This window comes from Myotis nattereri (genome assembly GCF_964212035.1).
Source record: "Myotis nattereri genome assembly, chromosome: 4".
Classification (NCBI taxonomy): domain Eukaryota; kingdom Metazoa; phylum Chordata; class Mammalia; order Chiroptera; family Vespertilionidae; genus Myotis; species Myotis nattereri.
This window is the reverse complement of record NC_138079.1, coordinates 110,881,085-110,894,596: the sequence shown is the minus strand read 5'-3', so window position 1 is coordinate 110,894,596 and position 13,512 is coordinate 110,881,085. Positions and strand designations below refer to the sequence as shown.

General features: G+C 36.7%; 1 protein-coding gene across 1 annotated transcript in view; it reads left to right on the top strand.

The window, feature by feature from the left end:
- Positions 1-13,512, top strand: part of LOC308518601 (phospholipid-transporting ATPase ABCA3-like) — a gene marked incomplete at both ends in the record, with an annotated part of 332,625 nt that overhangs the window by 220,544 nt on the left and 98,569 nt on the right. The window contains 3 exons of the mRNA XM_081090312.1: positions 1,423-1,521; positions 10,292-10,463; positions 11,201-11,495. Coding sequence (XP_080946438.1) covers positions 1,423-1,521; positions 10,292-10,463; positions 11,201-11,495 — 566 coding nt within the window. The remainder of the gene's footprint in view (positions 1-1,422; positions 1,522-10,291; positions 10,464-11,200; positions 11,496-13,512) is intronic.

The window sequence follows — 13,512 nt, the reverse complement described above, 5'->3', positions numbered from 1 at the left end:
ATTCTCACACATGCTACAACATTAATGAACCTGGAAAGAATTATGCTAAATGAAATAAGCCAGACACAAAAGGACAAATATTGTATAATCCCAACTTATATGTGCACTCAGAGCAGGCAAACCCACAGAGACAGAAAGTAGAAGTGAAGCCGAGGGAAGGGGAATAGGGAATTATTGTGTAATGGGTGTAGAGTTTTAGTTTGGGGTTGTGAAAAGTTCTGGAAGTTGGAAGTGATTCACAACATTGTCAATGTGCTTAATGCTGCTTCAATTATATACTTAAAATAATGAAATGGTAAATTTAATGTTTCACATCTATTAAGAAAACACTAGGAAAGAATACAATTGGGAATGGAATCCTATATAATAAAAGGGTAATATGCAAATTGACCCTAACAGCAGAACGACTGGGAATAACTGGTCACTATGACACACACTGACCACCAGGGGCCAGACGCTCAATGCAGGAGCTGCCCCCTGGTGGGCAGTGTGCTCCTACAGGGGGAGCTCTGCTCAGCCACAAGCCAGGCTGATGGCTGCCAGTACAGTGGTGGTGGTGGGAGCCTCTCCTGCCTCCTCAGCAGCGTTAAGGATGTCTGACTGCAGCTTAGGCCTGCTCCCCGCTGGCAAGTGGACATCCCCCGAGGGCTGCCGGGCTGCCAGAGGGATGTCTGACTGCCAGCTTAGGCCCAATCCCCCAGGGAGCGGGCCTAAGCCAGCAGGTGGACATCCCCTGAGTGGGTCCCAGACTGCGAGAGGGCACAGGCCGGGCTGAGGCATCCTCCCCCCCCCCCCCCGAGTGCACAAATTTTTGTGCACCAGGCCTCTAGTTAAGTATAAAATAGAGAAAATGTAAGTGCTCAGGTTTCTTATTAAATTAATTGGGGTGATGTATATTAATAAAATTATATAGCTTTCAAGTGTATAATTCTATAATACATCATCTTTATCTTGCATGGTGTACCTATCACCCAAAGCCCAGTCTTCTTTCACCCCCATATATCTGACCCACTTTACTGCCCTCCTATTTCCCTTTCCTCTGGTAAACACCATACTGGTGTCTGTGTCTATGAGTTTCTGTTTATATATTTATCTTGTTTGCTCATTTGTTGCTTTCAATTTTATATTTCACATATGAGTGAAATCATGTTCTTAATCTTTTCTGATTTATTTCCCTTAGCATGATATTCTCAAGATCTCTCTCTCTCTCTCTCTCAAATCAATAAATAAAAAATTGTAAAAAATCCATGCATATTGTCACAGATGCCAGTATTTTATCTTTTCTTATGGCTGAGTAGTATTCCATTATATATATATATATATATATATATATATATATATATATATATATATTAATATTTTATTTACTAGAAAATAAAATGTATCTAAACTAGTGCTTTTTTTCTTTCTTCTTGTCTCCAGATTTGAAGCTCTGTTTAATGATCTTAAAGAGAAAAAGAGTGAGCTGGGCATTACCAGCTTTGATGCTTCAGTTACTACCATGGAAGAAGTCTTTCATAAGTGAGTAATAATGACCTTAAAAAAATTTCCACCACTAAAATTATACACCATTTTGAAGGCAAACCTCACCCTATTTGCATTGCAATAAATTAATTACAGTTATGGATTTTTAAAAATATGTTAATATTTATGCTAATGTAGTTCTGTATTTTCAGCTATGAATGTGTAAAGATTTTGACTTGGGCCTTGATGCATATGTCTTACTATGTTAGTCAAGAAAAAAAAAACAACAATTAATATTAATGTTATCATAGGAAAAGTTAGAATTGTAATTGGAGTCTGAACTAGAAATGACTTTAAAACTTTGACCTAACCATGTTTCCATAATTTATATAGTTTGTACATTATTTTATTTTATTGACAGTGTTACAGATGTCCCTCAGTTTCTCCCTCGTTACCACCCTCTTCCCAGCACCTAGCCAACTCCAGCCTTCACCATCCTATTCTCTGTGTCCGTGGGTGATGCATATATGCATACACGTTCTTTGGTTAATCTCTTCCCACTCACCCACCCCCACCTTCCCTCTGAAATTACACAGTCTGTTCTGTGTTTCCATGCCTCTGGACCTATTTTGCTCATCAGTTTCTTATGATAATTAGATTCCACTTATAAGTGAGATCATGTGATATTTATTTGTCTTTCTCTAACCGGCTTATTTCACTCAGTATAATACTCTCCAGATTCCTCCATGCTGTCTCAACGGATAAGAAATACTTATTTTTACAGCTGCATAGTATTCCATGGTGTAAATGAACCACCACTCATCTACTGATGGGTCCCTGGGGTGTTTCCAGATCTTAGCTATTGTAAACAACACTGCTATGAATATAGGGGTGCATATATTCTTTCTGATTGGTGTTTTGGGATTATTCTTAGGATATATTCCTAGAAGTGGTATTACTGGGTCAAACAATAGTTCCGGGTTTTTAAGAATATATATTATTTTTAATTGTTTACAGTATTAGAGTTATCTCTCATTCACCTCCTTGACCTACCTCTACCCAGCCTCTACCCAACTCCCAGGTCTTCACCACCCTATTCCCTGTGTTCATGGGCTATGAAGATCAGTACATAAGTTTTTTTGGTTTAATTTCTTCTCATCCTCTCACCCCCAAATTGAGGTATGTCTGTCTGTTCCATGCCTCTATGCTTTGAGTCTTACTTTGTTGATCACTTTTTAAAAAATTAAAAATGGAACTTCTGTTTGACCCAGCAAATCCACTTCTGGAAATACATCCTAAAAAACCCAAAACACCAATCAGAAAGAATATAAACACCCCTATGTTTATAGCAGCTTTATTTACAGTGGCTAAGATTTAAATAGCCAAACTGCCCATTAGTGGATGAATGGGTAGTTCATTTTTTATGTTTTGAGGAAACTCCATACTGTTTTCCATAATGGCTGCACCAGTCTACATTCCCACCAGCAGTGAACTAGTGTCCCTTTTCTCAACATCCTCCCCAACACTTTTTGTTTGTTGATTTATTGATGGTAGCCATTCTGGCAAGTGTGAAGTGAGGGAAGGGTATTTCACTTAGCATAATGCTCTCCAGGTCCCTCCATGCTGTTGCAAAGGATAAGAGGTCCTTATTTTTTACTGCTGCATAGTATTCCATGGTGTAAATGTAACACAGCTTTTTTATCCACTCATCTACTGATGGGCACTTGGGCTGTTTCCAGACCTTAGCTTTTGTAAATTGTGCTGCTATGAAAATAAGGGTGCATACATTCTTTCTGATTGGTGTTTCGAGTTTCTTAGGCTATATTCCTGAAAGTGGGATTGCTGGGTCAAATGGCAGTTCCATATTTAATTTTTTAAGGAAAGTCCACAATGTTTTCTATAATGGCTGCACCAGTCTTCATTCCCACCAGAAGTGCACGAGTGTTCCCTTTTCTCCACATCCTCACCAGCACTTGTTGTTTGTTGCTTTATTGATGGTAGCCATCTGGCAGGTGTGAGATGACACTTTGTTGTAGTTTTTAATGTGCATCTCTCTGATGATTAATGACACTGAGCATTTTTTTTTCATATGTCTGTTGGCCATCTGTATGTTCTCTTTGGAGAAGTATCTATACCGATTCTTTGCACATTTTTTTTAAAAAAATTTATTTTTATTCATTATTGTCTTAAGTTTTACATATGCCTCCTTTTTTCCTCAATTGACACCCCCCCCCCAACCATTCCCACCCCAGACAGGCCACCACTGCCCCAGTGTTTGGGTCAATTGGTTATGCTAATATGCATGCCTACAAGTACTTTGGTTGCTCTCTAATCCCCGCCCCCCCATCTTCCCTGCCATTTGTCTCTGAATCTATTTTTGTTCATCAAATTATGTTGATCATTATATCCCACATATAAGTGAGATCATGTGATATTTCTCTTTCTCTGAGTGGCGTATTTCACTTACCGTAACGCTCTCCAGTTCTCTCTATGCTGTTCAAAGGGTAAGAATTCCTTCTTTTTTACAGCAGTGTAGTATTCCATTGTGTAGATATGCCACAGTTTTCTAATCCACTCATCTTCTAAAGGGCACTTAGGCTATTTACAGATCTTAGGTTGTAAATTGTGCTTCTATGAACCTTGGAGTGTATATATCCTTTATGACTGGTGTTTCTGATTTCTTGGGATATATTCCCAAAAGTGGGATTACTGGGTGAAATAAGAGTTCCATTTTTAACTTTTTGAGGAAATGCCATACTATTCTCCACACTGGCTGCACCAGGCTGCATTCCCAACAGCAGTGCATGAAGGTTCCTTTTTCTCCACATCCTCACCAGCACTTGTCATTTGTTGATTTGTTGATGATAGTCATTCTGACAGGTGTGAGATGGTACCTCTTTTGTTGTTTTGATTTTAATATCTTGGATGATTAGTGACTTTGAGCATGTTTTCATGTCTCTCAGCCTTCTGTATGTCCTCTTTTGAGAAGTGTCTATTTAGGTCCTTTGCCTATTTTTTGATTGGATTGTTTATCTTCCTTTTGTTAAGTTGCATGAGTTCTCTGTAAATTTTGGAGATTAAACCCTTATCTGAAATAGCATTGGCAAATATGTTCTCCCATGCTTTCTTGTGTTGGTGATGGTTTCTTTTGCTGTGAAGAAGCTTTTTATTTTGATGTAGTCCCATTTGTTTATTTTCTCCTTAGTTTTCATTGCCCTAGAATCTGTGTCAGTAAAGATATTGTTATGACATATTTCTGCTATTTTGCTGCCTATGGAGTCTTGTAGGATTTTTATGGTTTCCCATCTTACATTTAGGTCCTTTATTCATTTTGAGTTTGTTTTTGTGTATGGTGTAAGTTGGTGATCTAGTTTCATTTTTTTTGCATGTATCTGACCAAATTTCCCAGCACCATTTATTGAAGAGACTGTCTTGACTCTATTGTATATTCTTGCCTCCTTTGTCAAATATTAATTGAGCATAATGGCTTGGCTTGATTTCTGGGTTCTCTGTCCTATTCCATTGATCTATATGTCTGTTCTTGTGTCAGTACCAGGCAGTTTTGAGAACCATGGCTTGGTAATATAGCTTGATATCTGGTATTGTGATTCCTCCAACTTTGTTCTTTCTCTAGATTGCTGCAGCTATTTGGATTCTCTTTTTATTCCATATGAATTTTTGGAAAGTTTGTTCCAGGTCTTTGAAATATACTGTTGGTATTTTAATGGGGATTGCATTGAATCTATAAATTGCTTTGGGTATTATGGACATTTTAATGATGTTGATTCTACCAATCCACGAACATGGTATGGTCTTCCATTTGTTTATGTCTTCCTCTATCTCTTTTTTTCAGTGTCCTGTAGTTTTCCAATTACAGGTCTTTTACCACTTTAGGTAAGTTTATTCCTAGGTATCTTAATTTTTTTGGTGCAATGGTAAATGGGATTTTTTGTTTGTTTCTCTTTCTGTGAGTTCATTATTGGTGTATAAAAAGGCCATAGATTACTGGGTGTTAATTTTGTATCCTGCTACATTGCCGAATACATTTATTAGGTCTAGTCGTTTTTTATGGAGTTTGTGGGTTTTTCTATGTACAGTATCATGTCATCTGCAAATAAGGACAGTTTTACTTCTTCTTTTCCAATTTTGAGTCCTTTTATTACTTCTTGTTGTCTGATTCCTGTGGCTAGCACTTCTAGTACTATATCAAACAGGAGTAGTGAAAGTGGGCACCCCTATCTTGTTCCCGATCTTAGTGGAAATGAGTTTTTGCCCATTGAGTATGATGTTGGCTATAGGTTTGTCATATATGGCTTTTATTATGTTGATGTATGATCCCTCTATTCCCACTTTGCTGAGAGTTTTTATCAAGAAAGTGTGTTGGATTTTGTCAAATGCTTTTTCTGCATCATTTGATATGTGATTTTTGTCTCCCAATTTGTTTATGTGATGGTATCACGTTTGTTGATTTGCGGATATTGTACCATCCTTCCATCCACACTTGGTCATGGTGTCTGATCTTTCTAATGTAATGCTGGATCCGATTTGCTAAAATTTTGTGGAGGATTTTAGCATCTATGTTCATCAAGGATATTGGCCTGTAGCTCTCTTTCTTTGTGGTGTCTTTATCTGATTTTGGAATTAGGGTAATGCTGGCTTCATAGAAAGAGCTTGGAAGTATGCCTTCCTCTTGTATTTTTTGGAATAGTCTGAGGGGTATAGGTTTTAGTTCTTCTTTAAATGCTTGGTAGAACTCCCTAGTAAACCCAGTCGGACCAGAGCTTTTGTTTGCTGGAAGATTTTTGATCGTTGCTTCAATTTCTTCAGTGGTTATTGGCCTATTCAGGTTTTTTTATTCTTCCTGATTGACTTTTGGGAGCTTGTATTTTTCTAAGAATATGTCCATTTTGTCTAGATTGTTCATTTTGTTAGAATAGAGTTGTTCATAGAATTTTTTTCTTAACAGTTTGTATTTCTGTAGGATCGGCTTGTTACTTCACCTCTTTCATTTCTCATTTTGTTTATTTGTGTCCTCTCTCTCTGCTTCTTGGTGAGCCTGGCTAAAGGTTCATCAATCTTGTTTATCCGTTCAAAGAACCAGCTCTTGGTTTTGTTGATCTTTTGTGTTGTTTTTTTGGTCTCTCTGTCGTTTATTTCTGCTCTGATCTTTATGATTTCCTTCCTTCTGCTTATGCTGGGCTTTTCCTGTTGCTCTCTTTCTAACTCTTTGATTTGCAGGGTTAGGTAATTTATTACCATTTTTTCTTGTTTTTTTGAGGTACGCCTGTAAACTTCCCTCTCAAGACTCTTTAAATGTGTCCCATAGGTTTTAGATTGTTGTGTTTTCATTGTCATTTGTTGCCATGATGCTTTTTATTTCTTCTTTGATCTCTCTGGCAACCCAGTCGTTGTTTAATAGCATGCTATTTAGCCTCCAGGTGTTTGATATTTTTCATTGTTTTTATTGTGATTGATTTCTAATTTTATGCCATTGTGATCTGAGAAAATGCTTGATATGATTTCTATCTTCTTGAATTTGAAGAAACTTTGTTTGTGCCCCAATATGTAGTCTATCTTTGAAAATGTCCTATGTGCACTTGAGAAGAATGTATATTCCATGGCTTTTGGGTGAAATGTTCTAAAGGTGTCAATTAATTCCATCTGATCTAGTGAGTCATTTAGGATTGATGTTTCTTTTTGATTTTTTGTTTAGAAGATTTACCCAGTGGTGTTAGTGGGATATTAAAGGCCCCTATTATGACTGTATTGCTGTCAATCTCTCCCTTGGTATCCTCCAGAAGTTTTTTATGTATTTGGGTGCTCCTATATTGGGTGCATATATGTTTACCAGAGTTATATCTTCTTGTTGAATTGCTCCCTTTAGTATTATAAAGTGGCCTTCCTTACCTTTTTTTATGGCCTTTGCTTTGAGGTCTAATTTGTCAGATATAAGTATTGCTACCCCAGCTTTTTTTTCATTTCCATTAGCCTGAAAACCCTTTTCCCATACCTTCACCATCAGTCTATGTGAGTCCTCTGTTCTGAGGTGGGTCTCCTGTAGACAGCAGATATATGGGTCATGTTTTCTTATCCATTCAGCTATCCTAGGTCTTTTGATTGGGCATTTAATCCATTTACATTTAAAGTTATTATTGATAGATACTTCTTGGTAACCATTTTTATTCTTTATGCCTGTGTTCCTTCTTCCTTTCCAATTTCTTCTTTTTACAGCAGACCCTTTAGCATTTCTTGCATTGCTGGTTTGGTGGTCCTTCCTTTGTCTGTGAAGCTCCTGATTTCACCCTTAGCTTTGATTGATACAGTATTGTATCAATACTTATTGGGTATAGTATTCTTGGATTCAGACCCTTGCTTTGCATGACTTTGTATTTCATTCCATTCCTTTCTGGCCTGATGTGTTTCTGTTAAGAAATCTGTTCATAGTCTCATGGGAGATCCCTTGTAGGTAACTTTCTGTCTCTCTCTGGCAGCCTTTAAGATTCTTACTTTGTCGTTGATGTTTGCCAATTTAATTATAATGTGTCTTGGTGTCGGTCTTTTTGGATTCATCTTGTTTGGGACTCTGAGCTTCTTGGACTTGTGTGAGTTTTTTCTTGCCAATATCAGGGAAGTTTTCTGTCATTTTTTCAAACAAGTTTTCTATTCCTTGCTCAGTTTCCTCTCCTTCTGGTACCCCAGTTATGCAAATTTTGCTTTGTTTCATGTTGTCCCAAAGTTCCCTTAGGTTCTCCTCCTGGTTTTTAAGTTTTTGTTCTAGTTGCTGCTCTCTTGGGTATTTTTTCCTACCTTGTCTTCTAGCTCACTGATGCGGTCCTTCACTTCCTCTAGTCTACTGTTGATGCTTTCTATTGTGTTCTTTATTGCAGTGATGTCATTCTTCATTTCTGCTTGGTTCTTCTTTTCTTTTTTTTAATATATTTTATTGATTTTTTACAGAGAGGAAGGGAGAGGGATAGAGAGTTAGAAACATCGATGAGAGAGAAACATCGATCAGCTGCCTCCTGCACATCTCCTACTGGGGATATGCCCGCAACCCAGGTACATGCCCTTGACTGGAATCGAACCTGGGACCTTTCAGTCCACAGGCCGAGGCTCTATCCACTGAGTCAAACCGGTTTCGGCTCTGCTTGGTTCTTCTTCATTTCCTCTTAATTCTTACACATATTGTTGAATTTGTCTTCTATCCTTTTCAGCGCCCTTCTGATCATTGCTCTGAATTCATTCTCTGACAAATTGCTCGCCTCCATTTCGTTTACTTCCTTTTCCAGTGATGCCTCCATTTCTTTCATATGGGTGCTGTTTCTTTGTCTCCCCATGTTCGCTCCTCTCAGGATGTCTGGTTATGGAAATGTTGGTCAAAAGGTACAACCTTTCAGATATAAGATGAGTAAGTTCTAGAGAATACAGGTCTCCACAGTACATTATGGTACAATTAATAATAATTGTAAATTTGAAATTTTCTAAGACAATAGATCACAAGTAATTTTTTTGCCCAAAAGGCAAAAGTAACTCTGTGATGTGATGAATGTGTTAATTAGCTTGACTGTGGTAATGATTTCACAATGTATACACATACCAAAACACCATGTTCTATACTATAAATACATATATAATTTTTATATGTCAATCATACTTCAATAAAGCTAAAAAATAAAAAATATAAATAGAAGGAAACAAGATGTTAGATATAAACCCAAATATATTGATAATTATGTAAATGGATGGAATACAATTTGGATGCCACTTTTAAGAGAATGTGTATATGTTTGTGTATGTTTTTGCCTGTTTATACATTTCTGTGGAAAATATCTCATCAGGATTCTCTCTAGGTAATAAGAATTTTTTTCTCCCACTTATTTATATTATTGGATGGTTTCCTAATGGAAATTTATTGCCATTGAGTACAATATGAAGAATTAAAAACTTCATATGACAAAGAAAAATATTAAATGATTATTTTAGAAAGTATAATGGTCCTCAAGACTTTTAGTATCAAACAACAGACAACCCTGCAGGGACGTTTTAAAGCAAGGTTTTAATATACATATATGATCTTTAAAGGCTACAGAAGTCATCAATCTACTCATTACTTGGAAGGTCATAATTCAGAATGATTAATGTTGTATTCCATACAAATGCTAATGGTGGAATTTAAATTACCTTGATAGTTCTATAGCTTAGAAAAAATACATCTTTTAAATCATGTATTTCTTACCAAGTGTTTTATCACTTTAGTGTATTTTTTCCTGTCTCTCAGTATAATATTTTTCTATTATTCTACTTAGTACTTTCCTCCTCAGATTGTAATTACTTGTGTATATCTCTTTATTTTTCTTGAATATCTATACCCAAAGACCCAGCTTTAAACACAGGCAGCAGTAGGAAATGTAAGGACTTAAAAAAAAAAAAAAAAAAAAAAAAAACAAGCCTATGTCCCCATAATTTCATAAAATACATAACATTGTAACCCTCAAAGGAGAGTTACTATCTTTTATGAAAGGTAACTTCTTTAACTTGTATATGTTTAGCTTAAGGCAACATTGAATATATTCAAATATTTTTTGCATGATAACACAGTTCCTCAGAATTATCGGAACTCTGCCTTGAATTGCTGTTATCCCTCTGCCTGGTTTACTGGGATCCCCTGTTACCATGCTGCCTCAAAACAATATGCCGGCAGTCAGTGAGAATGAGGAAGGAGGGTCCATATTTGGAACTTTCTTTTACATTCCTCAAATAAAATAGTTTAAGGCTCTTGTCAAAATAAAATGTTTTGTGCTTTTTCTGTGTACTTGTGTGTATGTAGGGCCAATAAACTGGCACATTCCCAAATGGATAGTCTACCCTCCATATCCTCTTCGTTGGAGGGCCAAAGAAAAAGGCAAGACATGAAGCAGAATAGGATTATGCCCAGAAACTACAACACAACAGTTTTCTCCAGATTGAGTGAAATTACTACCATTGAATTTAACACTGGGGTGAGCACATTTACTAATAATTTAATCAGTAAGTTTGGTTTGTGTTTGAGATGTACAATTTCAAATCTGAACTTAAAAGATGTTTGAAGTTTAGCCATAGAAGACCCAGACAGATATGGTATCCTGACGCAGGAGAAATGGGTTCTAAAGAAAAGACAGCTGCTCTCACTATTGATATTTTTCAGAATCACTTTGAAAAGTACTCATTCATTTTCTCATAAATTTTTCCCTTTGTTCAGATCTAACAAAAAACTCAAGCTTTATGACAGTTGTGATCAGATGATACTGGTTGATCCAATTAGGGGTATTTTTTTCACTACGAATCATAGTTTGTGTATTAAAACCTAGCAAAGGATAATACTTCCATATAAGTTTTGTAGGGATATTTCCTTTTAAAATGGAGAAATAGAAGGATGATTTTTTGATATTAAGTAAAAGAAATATAATTTTGTTTTTCTAATCAGAAACACTATATGTATATTAATGAATAAAATCATTAGATTTTTCATGTAGTTAGATCAGAAACCAGATTCTAATTATTTCCCTTATTACCTTACACAAATAAAACTTTTTACACCATCTTGTTGTTTTCGTGGGTCCAATTCAAGTATATATTTTATTATATGTGTATATCTTCTGCTGCAAAAAATTGAAACATTTATATTAATGGGTTCCAATATGAATATCATACTTGAGTCACCAACAATTGTACTGCTATGTTTTTTCTCTCTTTTCAGTTTCCACTTTACCGCCAGCAATTTTATTGCATGTTTGTAAAGAGAGCACTGTTCAGTTTGCGTAACTGGAAGCTGGTGTTACTACAGATATCAGTAATTGTCGTTGTCACTACATATCTATTAACAACTGAAAACTTACGTTCTGAGATACCCGTCAGAGAAATTGATTTGAGTCAGTATGGTCAAACAATTGTGCCTTACTCAGTTTCAGGGAAATCTGATTTGGCTATGAATTTAATAAAGAACCTTAAGATTTTTCTAGCACTTGCGAACCAACAATTGCATGAAGTGCAAGGTAAGACCCATCTATAATAAAAAAAAGTGTAATATGCTAATTAGACCAGACATCCTTCTGAACGACCTTCCAGATGAAGTCGGGGCTGCAAGGGAAGCCCAGGTCCCGGGTGCCAGAGGGAAGCCAGTGCTGGCAGCCAGGGAAAGGAAGGCCTACTCTTGCATGAATTTCATGCATCGGGCCTCTAGTAGGAAATAAAGAGACTGCTGCTATATGAAGACATTTGTATCACTTGCAAAAAAAAAAGGGATTTAACTGTGGTATTTAGCTACCCATTTCTTTCTTTTTCTACAAATAACCTTAGAGGCAGCTAAATAAGAGGCAAAAAAAAATGTACACTAAAGGCAACTGACCACAAAAGTAGTAATTAATTAATGGAGGTGTTTTGGCACTGGGTGGTCTTTCAGCTAATTGTATCACCATTCAGAGGATGGGTAAAATAGCCAAAATACTATGTTGTGAAATTTAGCATAGATTTTTATTCTAACAAGAATATAAATATGTTTCTCCAAGCTCTCATAGGGTGAAATGTTGGTTTCAAGAAGGGACATTGTCCTTTAATCTAGTATATTGGCCATTCTAAAAACAAGTGGCTGCCCTATCTGGTTTGGCTCAATGGATAGAGCATTGGCCTACGGACTGAAGGGTCCTGGGTTCAATTCTGGCCAGAGGCACATACCCAGGTTTTGGGCTCAGTCCCAGTGCGGGGCATGCAGAAGGAAGCTGATCAATGAGTATCTCTCATATTGATGGTTCTCTCTCTCCCTCTTTCTTCCTCTCTGAATCAATGAAAATATTTTTTAAATATATAAAAACAAGTGGCTGAAGACTTAGTAGACTGACTCCTCAAACTAAGTTTTTGAAGATAGTATAAGTAACTATCCTTAATTAGTTCAATGTTTATTTTCATAAAAACCATATTGAACACATTTTCTGCATTTTTATTTTTGATGCTAAAAACACTCCTTTTATGTAGCTTACTTGTTATCTATTGTGTAACAAATTTCCCCAAAACTTAATGGATGGAGAATTTGAATTTTTGGTATGGTGAAATGAACCTCTCTCCAACAAAAGCAACAAAGTACTTAAAAAACATTTTGCCCATTTTTAATCATCTTTATTTTTCAATTATAGTTGACATATAATATTATATTAGTTTCAGTTGTACATCCCAATGATTAGCCATTACATAACTTACTAAGTTATTATCCCAATAAATCTTACACCCACCTGACACCATGAATAGTTATTAGAATGCTAATAACTACATTTCCTATGCTACACTTTACATCCCATGACTACTCTGTAACAAGCAACTTGAATTTCTTAATCCCTTCAACTTTTTCACCCAACCCTTCAATCACCCTCTCATCTGGCAATCATCACAGTGTTCTCTGCATGAATCTGTGTCTGTTCTGCTTGTTCATTTGTTTTGTTTTTTAGATTAAATTGTTGATAGAAATGTATTTATTGACCTTTTTAAAATATATTTTATTGATTTCAGAGAGGAAGGAAGAGGGAGAGAGAGATAGAAACATCAATGATGAGAGACAATCATTTCTCAGCTGCCTCTTGCAAGCCCCCTACTGGGGATTGGACCCACAACCCAGGCATGTGCCCTTGACCGAAATCGAACCTGGCACCTTTCAGTTTGCAGGCTGATGCTCTATCCACTGAGCCAAACCGGCTAGGGCTTTATTGACCTTTTATGATTCATATTTTTATCTTTTGTATTTCTTCTTCTTAAAGAAGACCCTTTAACATCCTATCTAATAAAGAGGGAATATGCTAATTGACCCTCACACCATCGCAAAGATGGAAGTGCCCATGGCCAATAAGGAGGGAATATGCTAATTGACTGTCACGCCCTCAAAGATGGCAGCACCCACAGCCACAAGATGGCAATGCCCAGTCCCCTCAGCCCCGCCAGGGAAGCAGGCATTCCTCATGCCTGCCTCTGGAGACCCCCAGTCCCCTCAGCCCCCCAGGTACCCAGGGCCAGCCCAAGGCTCAGGCA